This window comes from Frankliniella occidentalis, unplaced genomic scaffold, assembly GCF_000697945.3.
Source record: "Frankliniella occidentalis isolate FOCC.00 unplaced genomic scaffold, Focc_3.1 Scaffold43, whole genome shotgun sequence".
Classification (NCBI taxonomy): domain Eukaryota; kingdom Metazoa; phylum Arthropoda; class Insecta; order Thysanoptera; family Thripidae; genus Frankliniella; species Frankliniella occidentalis.
This window is the reverse complement of record NW_026267173.1, coordinates 1,599,088-1,616,349: the sequence shown is the minus strand read 5'-3', so window position 1 is coordinate 1,616,349 and position 17,262 is coordinate 1,599,088. Positions and strand designations below refer to the sequence as shown.

Here is a 17,262-nt window from a genome sequence, read left to right as displayed (position 1 = left end):
CGGTCGCTCATAAGCGTCGCCATCAAACCGAAACTCCATTCCCCCAGATATTTGCAAGAAACCTAACTCACCAATACCGAATGGTTTCGTCTGTTGGTCTATAACCAAAGAGCGACTAGAAAGTTAAGCGTACATCCACCCAATACACACAGAGGAGGACCACTCCTCTGTCATTATTTTTTCCAAAATCTCAGTTTCTGCGGCTGGAGCAGACGGAGCGAGGCGCTACCGCCGGGCCGGGCCGGGTTGACCCGCAATCAGATAAGCCAGGCCCGAGGTCTCGTACTCGTATCGCTCGCTGGCACGTTTCGCTGGAACGCTGGGATAACACGCGGGAGAAACATCTTCAGCCAAACTTGCCGCGGCTGCTGCAAGCTCCCGCTACTGGCTCCCGCTACTGGCTCCCGCTATGCGCCTCTGGCCGCGCCACTGTCCCACCACCTCTGGCAAAAACTCTACTACTAATTGTGCACCGATACCACCACCAATACCTCTCGATAATTTTTTATTTTCATTACTCCGCTTTTTTCCCCAGGGAGATGAAGAGCGGGCAAGAAACTGAAGGTGGGAATGTCTTGCGGGCATGTCTGCGGAGTCTATAGCCGCGAGTAACAAGTAACTGTCCAAGAAAGTGAAACAACAACAACAAACAAACAAAACAACCGTGCCTCAAAGAATACATGTAAACTGCTATTTTTGTTCCTGTCCTTTCCAAACATAAACGTTATTGATGCATTTGAAATGTCTATCTCGCGTAAGAACAACTACACAGATAAACCAAGTGTCCAACCGCTGAACACTTGGCTGATCAGTGTTTTAAAAAGTGACACCCCTGTGGTCACACACTCGCGAATGTCGTGTGAGACAAAGCCAACAACAGACAAGTGCGTGATTAAAGTCACGCACGCCCGAAAAATAGCATGTCAGACCAGTTTGTCACAACGCCGCTAAACCAACCCCGCGTGTGTCGTGTGCCTGTTTCGCTATCTGCGACATACTCTTGTTTTGTGGGGAGCGGGCGAATCGATCGACGACGGCTGCCGATCTTGAGAACGCAGACGTCAGACATCTAGATGGATGTCTAAAAAAGCAGAAAGTCATTGGGCGGCGGTCTAAATGACCCGTGGCCACGGGGTGCCGTAGGTCAGTAAGGGGGTGGGAGGAGGTGTGCCGGTAGACATCATTATGATGTCTGCGAGGACGGCCGAGGGGGGCTAAATTGTAGTGCTGGCGTCATTCGCCCACGGCACCTAGCACCAAGAAGGGTTTTGATTCCTACCTGTGTTTTTACGGTGAACACAGGTTAAAGGCACAAATGTCACAATACAAACGCAGAGTTCTGAGTTGGACCATGGTCCAGTATTTGACTTGGGAGGACCTCGCCACCACACGATTTATTCCGTGCCCAGCATGCACTGTACAGCCGTACATGAGAGACGATACTGTACAAAGTGGGCGATTCCTATTTTGCGAACATACAATCCGTCCAATAATAGTTCCAGGCGCGAGAGAATAGGAATGACGAAGAGTGGCGTCACTGGATGAGATAATGACCCCCTCTAGCCTCTCTGAACGACGGAGTACTTCAATGAAAAACAAAAGAAAAATACCCAAATGATGCTACGATGCACAATTACCAGAATGAACACAAATTAAAATGGTTGTTACATCCAGTCAGTGCAGCGTTGACCACAACGTGGTCATCACTTTACTGAGTACTCCACACCCAGCGGATGTGCTGCCCCACTGAACGGGTTAATAAGTCCAAAAATTGCGTACGCAATTCTTTTCGTCTGTGTAAGTTACGGACATCTGCTACGAAAATGAACGACAGTTCTTGGAGATTTACACCTGTCCGATGAGTAATATTTCCATCACTCCACCCTGACGCCTCGAGCCCCGAATACACAGCAGAACAAGAGTTTCACTTGAAATCTTAACCCGACCCCTGACCTTGCACCCCCATCTCCCTCTCCACATACACTTCCTCACCCCTCTCTCTTTCTCTCGTTGACCTTGACAATCATGCACCCGATGGGTTGTGGGTGGGTGGAAAACACAAACAACATAGACTGAAGCAGAGCTGCTTCTTCATTAGTAGAATTTTGTAATGGTAAGAGAGGGAGAGGGAGACAGAGTGTGTGAGAGAGAAGAGACGATCGTCTGCTACGAACCAGAAATAAATTAGTGTTAATGGAGACGGAGTAGAGAGTGTAATGGCCAAAAACAAAAGTAAAATCATAGACTTTTAAGTTAGGTCGTCTGTGGCTCTATCATATTCAAAAAATTTTCCAATCCATGACAGAACGTCGCCCTTCAGCTCTTGTGGGTATGCAGTGCTCCCGACAAACTCACCATCAAGAGAAGCGCCGTGGCGGAGGAGCCACCCATGGCGTACGACATAGCGGGCCTTCAGTTGTTCGGGTGTCCAGGGGGTTCGGGGGTCCAGGGGTCCAGGGGGGTCAGGGGTCAGGAGGCTCCTAGTCCCCTCGCACGGCGACACAGCATGGCACAAGGGCGTTCTTTGAACCGCGCGCCCGAAACCGTGAACGGCAACCCGTGTTGTTCACTTTGGGGGTCCGCGATTCACTGCACTGACCCGGCACACACACGCCGCGTCACTTGCCGGCGGAGACAGACTAGACGACTCCACCATCTCCGCGGGGCACGCCGCTCCACCGTGCAGCCGGCCGCGGCCCCCACTCCGCACCCGCTCCGCGCTCGGCCAGCCCGCCCCGCCCCGCCGAGGCCCGCCACCGACGACACAGCCCCGCACCCCGGGCTCATCAAGCCGCACCGGCTCGCTCGGTCTGGAGACCGGCCGGCCAGCCGCGCCCTCCGCGCCCGCCCTACCTCACCACACACGGGGGGTGAAAGTATTTGTGGTAGTTGCACGATGGCCTATTTGATTGCCTTGCCATTTAACTGTATGTCCACGACGGTCGAAGAAGTTGCCTCACCACGACAAACAGTTGGTTGCATTCGTTGCTGTTTTCACAGTCGTTTTCCCCTCTTAATTTTGCAGACTGGAAGCATTACCGAATGGCAGAGCATTTTCTTTCACACATGTCTTGTATGCATTTTGCTTTGCTGCAAGACTGCATCCGGACAAGTAAAAATGTTCTTGGTGGGGGCTTATTGCACGTACCGGACCAAAACAGCTGAAAAGTTCGCACAGGGTGTCCAGCGGCGAACAAATATTGAATTCAAGGGTTCTTCCTGGGGTTTTCCCGGGCAAAATCATCAAAATTCAAGGGTTTTAGAGGACTTTTTGGACACAAAAATTTGCTCATAGGGGTTAGTTTTCTTAACAATAGTCCCAAAATTATATCATGAAAAGGGTTGGTCCATCTACAGAGCAGGAATGGACACAAAAAAAGGAGAGGCGTGCACAGAGCGTTGCAATACGGAGATCAGCTGCTCGGTGACGAGGACTCTGCGAACTTTTTCCCGGGTTTGAGCAAAATTCAAGGGTTTTTCCCGGGTATTTCCCGAACGATTTAAATTCAAGGGTTTTTCCCGGGTTTTCAAGGATTCCAGGGTCGCTCGACACCCTGTCGCAATTTTCTGGGCGCGCTTGAACCGAGCTTCAGCACGAAGCTAGCTCCGATCATTGGGGTGGCGCGGCGCTAGGCACTGAGCCAGTGGGATAGGGGGCCTCGGCACAAACAGAAAGGCGGATGCAAGACAGGCGAAAAAGTCGAACTGTGTATGTGTTAGAGAGAGAAAGAAGATCGAAGAAGAGCGAGAGCAAGCGAGAGAGAGAGCGAGGGAGAGAGGGGGGCGAGAAAGAGGTAGTAACAGAGAGGGAGACAGCATCAGCCCTTGCCTGGTGGTCGGCCTTGCTCGCAGTAGTTGGACGACTTCTAGGCCCGCTAGGCCGCAATAATTCCACATTTTTCACGCTGACAATGTCTAGCATAAATAACCGACTCAGGCAAAAATTGGGCTGACTTAGGGGCGAAGTCGAAGTAGTGCCTTAACCCGCCCTCAATCATCGGTGCAGTCCAAAGACTTTAAAGAGGAAGTAACTGCCAGAGTACTAGTCTGGCGCAATCTTCTTGCAATCCGTGTAAAAATCCGAGCAATGAGGGCAGGGCTTCGCGCAAACCCCACAGCGGGTCGCACAGCTGAGTGTCGTGGCGTGCGTGTACAAGTGTGGTGCGGTCGCATACCGGGTGACCGGACGGCGGTGGTTGGTACCCCTGGCCATACCAACCCCGCAGGGGGACATGGGGCTCGAAATGACGTGCAAAGCGGGAGCTCCCGGGCGCAACATGCAACTTACTCAGCTTCCGCTTTGGGGTGGGGCATCTTCTGAGCCCGCTACCTCGTCAAAGACTACAAAATACATTTACAACAAAAGAGAAATTTAAACGCAGTTTTCAACCTGCAAGCACACGTGCATAAGGGGTTTACTTTAACAAAGGCAGTGTACCTGGGTTTTCAGTTAAGGTATCTGTAGTGTAACAGAAGGAGCATGGAGGATGCTTGTGTTCCCAGGACAATATCGTGGGGTGGCGTTTTCCAGCAAAGCATGGCCTTTACGTGGTCCTGGTACGTCGAGGGTGGTTGCAGTGTGCAGACACCCAAAGGCAACCACGGCGGCGGAGTTTAAAGTTAGCAGCTCCCGCGGAAGGGGAGGAGAGGAGAGGCATAGGCGGGGCTTGATCGCGGGCGGCGGGGGAGGCTGCGTTGCTTACTCTTCTATTTTTAGGCATAATCTGTGACGCAACGTGTGCGCCTTCAGGCATCGGATAGCACTGATGAGTGTATTTTTGCCAGTCCGCTCCGTGGGCGCGTTTTATCCCTCCCCCACCTGCCGGCGTGATGGTGATGGGCGCGGCCGCGTTTTCATGCCTAATTGACGGAAGGGTCCCCAAGTCTCACAAATTTTGAGATGAGATGCCTGCTTGCCACGTCCACGGGAATTCCAGTCTAACTCCAGACGGCTTGTTGTTATAGGGCTGACCTGGGGGGTTCGGGGTGAGGTGGCGAGAGAGTTGGGAGGGGGAAGGGCTTCCCTCTTTACCTCCCGTGCGAACGGCAAGCTCCCCTGCAGGTTGTGCAATGGTGCAACCGCCGCACGTCTACTCGGTGGTCTCTGGGCTGACAATACGGTGGTCTCTAGTGTGGTCTGTCGGGTCTTTTGAGTCGATTTGAGGCATGGTCTCTGCAGCGCGGCCTGTACAATGATCTCTAGGGAAGGCTTTTAGGGTGGCCTCGACTCTCCCGGAGGGGATGGGCTTAAGACCGCACGGCCACGACCAGAAATACAAGTGTACAACGTACAACCTAACTCAAAACGAAATGGTATTGTTTGAAAGTAGGTTTTTCTCAGTTTTTCTCGAATCACAGTTATTCTAGGAAGATTAAATAAGATCGATTCGATGCGTTCGAAGTGAAACCACACGATGATGACTCGAAAGGGAAACAATACGCTCGTGAAGAAACTATCTCTAAGCGAGAGAAAGCCACAGACAGTAGTGGTTTTAAGTACGGGGAGGGGACAAGGGGCGGCCACCACTTGTCAGTCTTAGATGAGACGCCTGGAAGAAGCCCACATACGTCCATATCTAGGCAACCCATGTGACATATCGTCCCGTCCGAGGGGTCGATAACTCAAATTTCGTGAGGGTACAGTAAATCCGGAGTACACTCCGGGTTAAACTCGGACCTGGAGTACCCGGAGAACAGTCCAAGTACACGCTGAGTACACCCGGAGACGTGGAATTCGACCAGAGTACTTGCAGACTGGGACACAGGAGCAGCCCAATGAGGAAGTTGCCCGATAAGAGGAACAAGAAGAAGGTAGCATTGAGGAGGTGGCGTGGCGTAGCGTCGTCCCTAAACAAAGCAGAAGATGATAGCGACAGTCTAGCAGAGGTTAGGATGCGTGTCGTTAGATTTCAAACAGTTTAGAACGGGGCTACGCATCTAGCACTTTGGTACCACCTATACCAAAGTTTATTACGACAGTTGAGTCATTATCACTGAGTTAAAATAGTACCAATGAAATATGTCCGTACACTAACCTAAACAACGACACCGAGACGGTTTAGAGTTTACCTTTCTGAAGCCAAACTTTGCAGAAGCACTTTTTGACACAAGATGGTTACGCCGGTCTAGTATGGACCCAATTTTTCTTTAAAGATTCTACGAAACTAGATTCATTATCACACATCCACTTGCGACAAAACACAGTATGGTCGCCGGCGTTCTGCTTTGTTTCGGGACGGCACTACGCCACGCCACCTCCTCAGTGCTACCTTCTTTTTGTTCCTCTTATCGGGCAACTTCTTCATCGTCGACCCCTCGGCCCCGAAAACCCAGACCGTGAATAGTTTGAACATAATGTTCTTATTCTTTGTCTTTGGTGTCCGTAACCAAGATCTATCCAGTATTGCAACCAATATTGCAATGACAACAACAACACGATGTTGCGTGATTTGTACGACAGTAGCGAGAAAGCTTAGAAGAGAGTTATGTTTTGGTTTGCAGCTGTCTTTATGCAGCACCCAATGTTAGAGAATAAATAAGGGAACAAAGCGGAACAATTTCTTACATCCATAGTATTCATAGACTGCTCCATGCCTCCACTGCTGGCTGATGTGGTCAGCGTCCGAACAGAACGAGGTGGAGAGGCCGCCCGGCCAGAGGCAGACACGACCGCGCTCGAGCACGATGGGTTGCATACCCACACGGCGCAGCGTGCGGGGCTCGAGCTCGAGACCTGGGTAGGCAAGTTTAAGGCCTCCAGTTTCCCGGAGGTTCTCCGCGAGTGTCTAACCCCAACGAAACGGCCGTCTTGAGATCAAAAACAGCCCCTTGCCGGGCAGGCTAGGGCCAGAGGGACCGACCGACACACACAGGGCGCTGAACAGGTGAAAGGCGAGAGGCCGACAAGCTGCGCAGTAGTTTCAATGAGCGCCGTCGACTAGTCAGGGGCGCCCTGCTTGTCTCTGTCGAGTCGACTCGTGTTAAAAATCATTAATAAGGTCAACATGATGGGATGGAGGCACGGGGAAGGGGGAGGGATCCCTTGCGCTTGCTTGCACGTATACAGCGTACTTGGCCGTGCGCGGGTTCAGCGACTCGACGCGCGCAGACTCGCGCCTCTGCACGCAGTGCAGCGTGCACGCCCAGCCCTGAGCCTGATATGCAAGGTACTCCAGCCTTTCTATTCCGCGCGACTTCGACTTGCCTCTCGTTTCCTGTCATATTCGACACCGAGGAATGTGGGCGGGGGTTGTTATCTGCTTCTACTTCCGTTCCCTAGCTCTCGCCATAAGGGGTGGATGGTGGATAACCCACGCCGACACCGTCCAGCCGTCCTTTTTTCTGGTTGTAATGTACCGAATTCATGGAAGCGGGTGGGCTTGCCCCCTGCCATCGCTCGCTAGAGCGCCTTTGCGCGAGTATGCATCGATAAGCATGCAACCCGTCCACACTGAACTTTACAAACCGACATCCAAAATGCATTTTCCGCTGTCCGCCATAACTGCGGCTCCTGAGCCAGTTTTTCTTTGCGGCGACCCCCTCTCTTCTGTTAAATGTTGTCGGACCACGTCCCCTCCCGCCTCCTCCGGCCTCCTCCCGCGTCCCCGGGTCAGCGGGGCACACGTGCAGCAGGTTGGGGAGGGGCCTATGGCCAGGCCTGGCGAAGGTCCATCCGCCCCGGTCGGTCCCCGTCCCGGAGGCGACGCCGGACCACCAACCACCACCGCTCGGGAGGACTCAGATCGAGTTTCACTTGCTGAGGAATTTCGCGGAAATCGCCCCCCTCGGCGGACGCTGGCCCTGGCGGCGGCCCCGGGCCGGGCGGCCTGCTGGACTCCACGCTCACGCGCAGGCGCAGGTGTTGCGCGACCGGTGCGCAACAGTTCAGTTCAGAGCCGCCGCGCGGTCGAGCAGCAGATGAAGTCGTCCGCGAGTATTAATAGGATAATCAACTGGCCTGCAACAGACACCGTGACTGTTGAAAAAAAAAAATATAAGAGAGAGACCAACTTTGGCCGACTGCCGCGCAGCTCAGAAATGATCGATTTTATTTTCCAGAGACCACTACTTTTATCTTGCCGACCATATAAGAATAGTGCTACCTTTTTTGTCGGTATTAACAGACTTCATCGACCTTTTTCCATATTCTGGCCAGGGTACACATTATATTGCAGAGGAGAATCGGCACAACCTCTCTGTGCGGGCAGAGCCTGTTGCAGAAAGGCCCCACTTGTTCCATTCATTCATAATCAGAATGCCATTCATTCAGTGAGGGAGCAGTATGACTCAGAGGCGACGTGCTTGTGCGTGCGCGTGAGTGTGCGTGCGCGCGCGCGTGCGTGTGTGTGTGCGAGCGCTGTTATGTAACGCGCGCGAGGGGATCCTGCTTCCAGAGCCTGCTTGCTTAGCGCCCTGATGACCAGATGTCAGGTAACGGCAAGGTGCGAGAGAGAGATGGCGACGGCTTGGGGAGCGAAAGAGAAAGGAAGAGAGCAGCAGTCTGAAAGAGGGAGGAGAGCGGTAGGAAAAAGGAGGGGAGGGGGGGGCGACGCAACTTTTGGGGCTCGGTCTTGACTTGACAAACAGATGGGCGGGATATGCGGGATGGCTTTGCCTCCTTCAGGAGTTCAGAGCAAAGAAAGATTCGTATAGGAATTCCACTATCGTTATCATATCGGAATCAACTCTGTAATTAGAGCACCAACAGAATGAATCCCCTCCTTCTCGACTGGGTTTTCCGATACACTACATATCCATGTCATCAACGTGCATGACTCTGCAAGATAGCAACTACACATTTTACCATGGCATGTGATCATAGCCCACTTTTACCGCCAGACACCTCTGTCCCCTCGCGATCTGCTCACCGGGGTCGTCGATCTTTTTGGCGAACAGACTGCTGGCCGGCCGGCCGGGCCGGAGGTTTTACTATTGGTAACAAACGTTAACGCTGACCTTGATCTTTAGGACTTCCCGCGTGTTGGCTGGCGGGCCATGAGATTAAGGGGTTCGTTCGGAAAAGTTGAAAGAAAAAACTTGCAGAGGTGCAGACGTCCATTAGACACACGCCTCGGTGGCACAAATGCCTTTTCTCTAAAAGGGGCCGTGTCTGTTGTTGGAATTAGCGACACAACTAATTCGAGCATTTTTGTTTATATACATGCATTTATTTTTTTGCACTGTCTGAGATTTTGTCCTTATTCGATGAATATGATTTTACGAATTGTTTTGGTTTTGAGGTTGAGGTGCGGTATAGCGCCCATAGCGATGCCTAACGAAGATTGCAATATAGGCACTCCACCTCCACAACAACGACACACGCACACACACACACACACACACACGAGCCGCGCGCACGTCCTTGTCATTGCACGTTCATAAAGAGGCGATCCAATTCCTGATCCTGATATCCCTTCCCTTCGCGAGGCGCGCCAGGACGCAGCCGCCCATTCGCCACGCTTAGCCGCGCCGGCTGAACTAAACGCCTAGTGCGGACGGCAGCGGCGGCAGCGGCGGCCAGTCGATCACATCGAGAAGACTTCCTGTCACCGCGTCCACAGTGTTGCCAAGCCGTCCCTTTGGCGCCTGACCCGCGCTCCCGAATACTACTACATCGGATAAAAACGCCGCTGTCATAATAATTGCAGGAAATCTCCTTTTGAAGAAAACCAACAAAAAACGAGTCACAGACGGGATTCCCGACAGTGCAGTAGCACGGGCGCCCAGCAGCCGTGCTACAGATTGTATGACGAGCTATCGGTCGCCCATCGACGAAACGCCCCGCCCCGTCCCGTCTCACCCCCGCCCCGCACGACTAAGAGCCCAGCCAGCGTCACAACCCGCCAGCCTTGGTCTACTGCACGGGGTATGCGGGCAAAACAGCACCTAGGCCGAGTCCCTGCGGCCTGCGGGCCACGCCTCGCGCCACGCCGCGGCCGGCCAGCGGCAGCAGTGTCCGCGGTGTGGGGCGCCTGCGACGTAGGCAACCCAGGACGGTGCAGCGCAGGCGTGTGATGGTATTGCCTACCTCACAGGCTGAGTCCCTCCGGCGGCCAAGCCTCGCAGCGGCAACAGTGTCCGCGGTGGAGCGCCTGCGACGCAGGCAACCCAGGACGGTGGAGCGCAGGCGTGTGATGGTATTGCCTATCTCACAGGCTGAGTCCCTCTGGCGGCCAAGCCTCGCAGCGGCAACAGTGTTCGCGGTGGAGCGCCTGCGACGCAGGCAACCCAGGGCGGTACAGCGCACGCCCGTGAAGGTATTGCCTACCCCACAGGCTGAGTCCCTCTGCATGTCGGCCAGCCAAGCCTCGCCATGGTCGGCCATCGGCAGCAGCGTTCAAGATAGAGCGCCTGCGACGTAGGTAACCCAGGGCGGTACAGCGCACGCGTATGGAGGTACTGCCTAGCTCACAGGGCTGAGCACCTACGGACCAAGCCTTACAGGCTTGCAGCAGCGGCAGCGTCCACATTTAGAGCGCCTGCGACGAAGGCAACTCAGGACGGTGCAGCGCAGGCGTGTGATGGTATTGCCTACCTCACAGGCTGAGTCCCTCCGGCGGCCAAGCCTCGCAGCGGCACCAGTGTCCGCATGGGTGGCTTGCGACGCGTATTCTGCAGTAACTCTAGTTTATTCTAGAGAAGGGAGGTGGCTTCATTGTCTCTCTTTAATTGGGTGAGGTCAGGAAAATCTTACTCCTTCGGAGTGACCGCAAATTATGACTCAAATTGAGTGACAGTCAGATATCTCGCGATAGTGCTATGCGCGGGGGTGGGTGGGGAGTCCGGCGCGGAACGACCGCGCACAGTTGCACAGTGCACACACCCTAGTGTCCTTTTAGTACATTAGTTACCTTCGCTTACCCTGCCGCGTATAGCAATAAACATTTGTCAAACGGCCGGCCGGCCGGTGGTGCGCCGGGGCGAGGCGTGGTGGTGGTGTCGGGGCGCGGACTGCAGGAGTGGCGCTGCCGCTGCTGCCGCTTTAGCCGTAGGCGCAAAGGTCGGCCCATTGTCTGCGACCCCCTCACCTCGCACAGCTCCAGCAGCGCCACCACGCGACACCATACAAATAAGCAGCACACAACAACCTTTCTATGTCTTTTCGAAACATTTCTTTTGACGCGCCGCAGCATTATTTGAGAGGTACATTGCAGATTTCCAGCTCGCGCACTCGCGGGTCTGCACGATTACTTTGGAGAATTTGTACAATAGCAAAGAAACGGTCGCACATGTAAGTATCATAATCCGCGAGAGGCGCGGAGCGCGCCTATTTTACTGCCCCGCCTTCTCGCAAGGTCTCTGTCGTCGTCGGGCTCGGGCTGGAGGAGGGAGGGGTGGAAAGACTATGGAGAGGGGGCCCAGAGGTGGGCCAAGTAGTCGGCAAGTCGGCCGCCGCCGCCCGGCCTGTCCGGCAGCCGGTCGGGGTCCCCGCCTCTCGCAATGAAGCTGCACCACATGACTCGATCCATATCACGCGTTCACCGCATCCGCCCGCACACACAGACACATACACACACATACTGCTCGCTGCACGCTCTCTCTCTCTCTCTCTCTCTCTCTCTCTCTCTCTCTCTCTCTCTCTCTGTCTCTCTAACACACACACACACACGCCGTCATCCGCAAAAGGCTCCGTTAATTGGGTGCCGCGCATTTGCTCGGTCGAATTTCGTAAAGGGACGAGAAGTTGTGTGTGTGTGTGTGTGTGTGTGTGTGTGTGTGTGTGTGTGTGTGTGTCCTTCGTCCTTTGCAGAGCTTGTCCGTCAGGAGCGGCGTCAGGAAAAGACACGCAAAGACGACGGATCAGCTCGGGAGGCGATCACTGCTCTGGTGGCCTTATTGTAATGTAATTGTAATGGTTTGAGGGAAGTCGCCCCCTACCCCACCCCCCTTTTCCATCTGCATCCCACACCGCGGACAAAAATGGGCTCAAAGGCTGCTACTACTTTGTTCTCATACTCCGCCAAGGTGCTGTTGCAAAATAGCATTAATTAGTCGTTTCTTTCCCTTGATGGTCGGACTAGAGTGGGGGGATAAGGTAGAATCGCTAAAAGCAAAGTCTGGCGACTCCTTGCACGCGTCTTTCTTTATGAGTGAGACAGAAAGGAGCTCAGGTAAAAGAAAACAAAAATAAAAAGAAGGTAACGGGAGTCGTCTCCTCAATGTGTAACACAATCCATTGCTGACTAAACCGCTCTGGCAGAGCCCACAACAAAAGAGAGAAAGACCTGAGAAAAGAAGGCAAGAAAAAATAGAGTGGAGTGGACGCTTGGCTCTTTTTAATGGAGTTGTCTCCTTCGAGTCAAGAACTCAATGCACGTCACCATAGCAGCTCCCGCTCCCGATTTCATGTATTCTTCATTTTTCACAAGTGTTTTAATGACAGCTGGTTCCTGGTTAATTATACCTTTTATTTCATCGACCACACTTGTTCTCCAAGTATGATACTTGAAAATCGCGCGGGCACAGCGTTTTGTTCCACCAGTGTAAATACTTTCTTCCCGGGTGCGAGAGCCAAGTCATCTCCGATCGCGTGAGCAAACTCTCGCATGCTCAACACCGATTGGCCCTTTCTTACGTCACTGACACGTTAGTCATCCTTCAAGCGGATCAAGCAGGAGGAGAATTTTTCCGTAAAAAAGGTTAGATCGGATAAGATTCAATTGCAATGAAATACCTATACTTTTGAACATTTTGCATCAAACAAACCTTTAATTTTGCCGAGTGATTCACTCGCTATTCGATTCGTTACCTAAGGCAGGGGCCTAGTCGACCCGTTCGGCCTTGTCACGCAAAAGACCTGCAGACAAGGCAACCGACGGAAAATGGAGCGGATTTAGGCTGAATCACCACAGGAGCCGTTCCTCGCTCTTTTCAGACGCGTTCGTATTTAGGCTCATCGGGTCTGTCTGTCTGTCTGTCTGTCTGTCTGTCTGTCTGTCTGTCTGTCTGTCTGTCTGTCTGTCTGTCTGTCTGTCTGTCTGTCTGTCTGTCTGTCGTCTGTTCGTCTGTCTCTCTCTGCCTCGTCCCCCTGTTCCCCTCCTCATGCCGTATGCGAAAACACGCGGTCAATAACAAACGGACAGGAAGAAGTCAGGAAGCGTTCCACGCCCGGTCCGGTTTGTGACCCGTAGTGTCATCTCTGCCAAACGGTTGTGCCATATTGCAGTGGGAGAGAACATCTGAAAAGACTGACCCAAAATTCAGAAGGAGCCAGACCAGTCAGTTGGGATTGACCGACACTTGTTGCTTTGAAGTGTCTTAATTTATGTTAAAAAGCACTCAGGTTCGTTTTCTATTCACAGCGTGTATTGGCGTTTGAGACTTTGAATGTCTGATTCGCAACCGGCAGCGAGAAAGGCGAGAGACCAACGTTGCAACGTGCCGAACACAAGAGCAAACATGGCTTAAGTGCCGAACGAGCGGGAGGACAAAGGAACTGACCGTGGAGTGAGAAAGAGGGGAAGAGAGCAGAGAGGTAGAGAGAACCTGCTGCAGGATAGCGGGGGACATCTCAGTCCTGCCTACGGACTTTACACAAGCCGTCCGTCCAGAGAAGCGAATGGAGAAGAAAAGAAAGAAAACGAGGTCAAATCTGGTGTGCCACTGCTTTTAAATCTTATTTTACTGCCGAACATAGCAGTTTTGGATGCTCGTAATACGCCACGGCCACTAACAGAGGTGTTACTTTTCATTGGAGCGGGGGGCATGATTTGACAACCATACTGTCAAATAAAGCAGCAGTAAAGAAAGAAGAAGTGCTTCATTACGCACTGTGTTTGTAGATCTTCTACAAAAATAAAAGTTTGCGTTTGTTTGCTTTGTTGTTTCAGCAAACGTTTTTGTTTTACTTCTTAAAAGGTTTTTGTTCCAGTAGTAATATTTGTATTGTCACAATTAGTGATATTCACGATTACACAAACATAAAACAAAAATATTACTGGTAAAGAAGAAACTTTAGCTAAAACAACAAACAAAACAAACGCATTTTTTTGTAGCAAACATATTCTAAATCTACGAACACCGTGGCGAAAGTTCACAACCTTCTACGGCCTATCGTCTCTTCTGCTATGTATGACAATGGAAGAACATCGGCCTGTTTTGAAAGCATGAGTATGCAAAACTCGATTGCCACTCTACAAGCGCAAGACCTCATGTCCCGCGCGCAATCTTAGTACTCACCGGTATTTGAACGTAGGAGCCGTTGTTAAGGACCGGGTAGGAAAACAGAGGGACCACCGGAACACTGCCGTTCTTGGCGTAGATGGGCCCCTGGATAGGCGTGACCTGCTGCTGCTGCTGTTGCCGGGGAAGGCCACGGTGCTGGGGTGGGACGGCCGTGGCCCCGGCACGGGGGGCGGCGGGGACCGGCGTCGCCTGGGGGTGTCTCCTGGTGCCGACCCGCGCCCCAGGCTGGGGTCCTGCGCCGGGCTGGTAGGAAGGGACCTCCTCGTCGTCATAGTACTCGTCGAAGTCGTCATCGTAGTCGATGACGGCGTGCAGCGTGGTCTTGGCGCTCGGCGATGACCTGGCCGCACCGGTGTCGATCCGGGTGTACCTCGTGGCCCCGGCGCTAGCTGGGGTCCCTGCTGCAGCCGCAGCTGCAGTACGCTGTCGCGCGGGCTGTTGCTGCTGCTGCTGGGCTTGCGGCTGCTCATAGTAGCGCACCGGCTGCTGCTGCGGCTGCGGCAGCTGCTGCGGCGCGTAGCCGCGGTACGGATCCCTGGTGTCCCGGGGCGCGGCAGCGCGCCGGCTGGGCGAGGACGTGGGCGGGCCGTACTGCTGGTGGGGCTGGTGCTGCTGGTGCTGCTGGTGTGCCACCTGCTGCTGCTGTTGCTGCTGACGCCGCTGCGCGTGGTACGGGTCGTTGGTGTAGAGGAAGTTGTTGACGGCGGCGGCCGTGGCCACCCCTCCGTCGAGCGCGCCGGGGTGCGCCGCAGCCGTCGGCGGGTAGAAGACGTGCGGCACGGCCGGGGGCAGGGCGTTGTAGGGCAGGCTGTAGTTGACCACCGCCATGGTCACGGGTCCGGGCGCGAGCCGGGCGCGGGCGCGGCACTCGCGGGGGCGGGCGTCCTAACCTAGCACAACCTCGTCCTCACCATGCCGAGCGGGTCCCCGCGGCGGGGGCACCGGCACCTGCAAGGCGTGCAACGCACAAGCGGGCGGACGCACTCACGCGCAAGCGCACGCCCACACATACACACGCACGCACGCGCGCACACACACAAACACACACTGACGCGACTATTTCAGCGGACGCTGCAAACGTCGAGAACGGTAACGACACCGGCGTCGTGGTCGTCGTCGTCGTCGTCCGCGTCACTGACGGCTGCGCTCCCGGGCACTCGCGGTGTGGTCTCCCTCCAGTCCAGGCCAGTCCAGGCCAAGCAAACGGCTCAGCAAGCTCCGCTGCGCGCCATCGACTGACTGGCCGACCTGTCCGGCCCGGGCCGGCCCGGGGGCCGTCGTGGCGCGGCGTGGCGCGTGGCGTGGCGGCGCGGTGTCACGCATTGCGCCCCGTGGCGGGGCGTGGCGGAGGAGGAGGAAGAGGAGGGGGAGAAGGAGGAGGAGGAGGAGGAGGAGGAGGTGGTGGAGGCCGGGAGGTGCGGCAGGGGCGGAGGCGACACACGCCGCGCAGCGCCGCCGCTGCCGCCAAGGGGCCTTCCCTCTCCCCCCCCCCTCCTCTTTCCTTTGCGGCGCGCGAGATTCAAAAGGAGGGGTATGGCGGCGCGGGGATCTGGACGGAGCAGGAGGAAGGAGGGGGGGCCGGCGCACCAGGGCCACGCGCGCGTTGAACTCGGACCGCAGCAGCTCGGTTTCCTCGCCTGCTCCCAATTAAGTAATGGAGCAGGGTCAGGGTGGGTGCTGGCCGACCGACACGGGGGAGGGGAGGGGGAAATGACCATCACGCGATATTATCGGGACGCGAGACTACTGAACTGTGAACCTCCGTCCAAGACAGGATGTGGCGTTCAGGGCGAGCTCGCCGCCGCCGCCGAGAGTCTTGTCGTGCGCACGCGCCGTCAAAAACAAGGCGATCGGGGGAGATCAAAATGTCGCGGTGGTTGGCCGGCGGCGGCGTGCCGGGGCTTAGTGCAGTCGCACTGGCGCTCGGCAGCAGCGCCCTCCGGCGCACGGCTCAACGTCTTAGTGCGCTCAGCCGGGCGGGCGAGGCGGGGAGGCAGTTGTGCGGACGCGTGCAGAGCAGCGTACCAATCGCACCGGTATAAATCACCTTGTAAGCGATCGGGGGAGGTGCGTGACCTTCTCTAATAAAACAGAGGGCCCCGTTTCATTGTTCCTGATAGCGCCGTCTGCCCTCGCCTGGCGGCGCCGCCCCGCCCGCCCGCGCGTGCACACAGTAGTGGCCGACGGGCAGCCCTCGGCGCGCTACAGAGGGGCGTTACCCAACTTGTTATTCCTTTTATCGGGCCGTGATGGTGTAACTGCACCTACCGCGAACTTCTTATCAATTACTTCCCGGAAAACGGTGGGGCGAATAAAGCCCCCCACAACACAGAAACGCACCCGTGTGGCCCCGGGCCATGTGGCGGACGATTAGTGGCTGAGCTCCGGGCGCCCCTCATAGCGGCGCATGTAAGCTGCATGGGCTGCAAGGCTCCGACCGTCCACCACTAGCTGCTTTGCCCTACATCGTAGGCGTATTTGGATGTTTATGGTGCGTATTTCTGAAAGACCTCACGTACGCGTGTAGGAAATTTTCATTATTCCCACTTCTGCTGGTCGCTGGGCCTCCCGGGCTACTGCCCGATAGGTAGCCGACTAGCTGCGGCCCAGCCAAGGCTGAGATGCCGTCCAGATAAAGTCTTCTACTTTACGCCAAGAGCCATTCGGCAAGTGGAGTGTTTTGGTTTCACTATCGGCTCTGTCGTTCCCGTAAGAAAAAAAAAAGTTTTCCTACTTCCGTGGGGCAGTTTTTTGACCATAGGCATGGCCACCCGCAGTATAAATAACAAGATAGTAGCAATTTTTCAAACCTTGCACTTTTTGAGGTATGTACACCGCACGCATACGTGCATGCTGGTTGCCTACTCGGGGCCGTCAGGCGCTGTGATCAGTTACGATAGGGGCAAAGTCCGCCCGCGTGCCTGCATCCAGTGCAGTATACCCACAAAGAAACACGCCTTGAACCGCCTGCGTCGTGTACTACAGACTCCCACCCACATGCAGACCTTCGAACTGCTGGAGCGTGAAAAATAATTCCTGCGTCGATTTAGAGCTTTTTATCTGAGCTGGTCAAGGCCA

At 54.8% G+C, this 17,262-nt stretch overlaps 1 protein-coding gene across 1 annotated transcript in view; it reads right to left on the bottom strand.

Annotated features, from left to right (window-relative positions):
* The window catches only part of LOC113218433 (protein spaetzle 3-like), a 30,754-nt gene extending 15,335 nt beyond the window's left edge, over window positions 1-15,419 (bottom strand). Inside the window, exon 1 of the mRNA XM_052266844.1 lies at window positions 14,179-15,419. Within this exon, the coding sequence (XP_052122804.1) occupies window positions 14,179-15,012 (834 nt within the window). The 5' untranslated portion in view covers window positions 15,013-15,419. The remainder of the gene's footprint in view (window positions 1-14,178) is intronic.
* Between the last annotated feature and the right edge of the window lie 1,843 nt (window positions 15,420-17,262).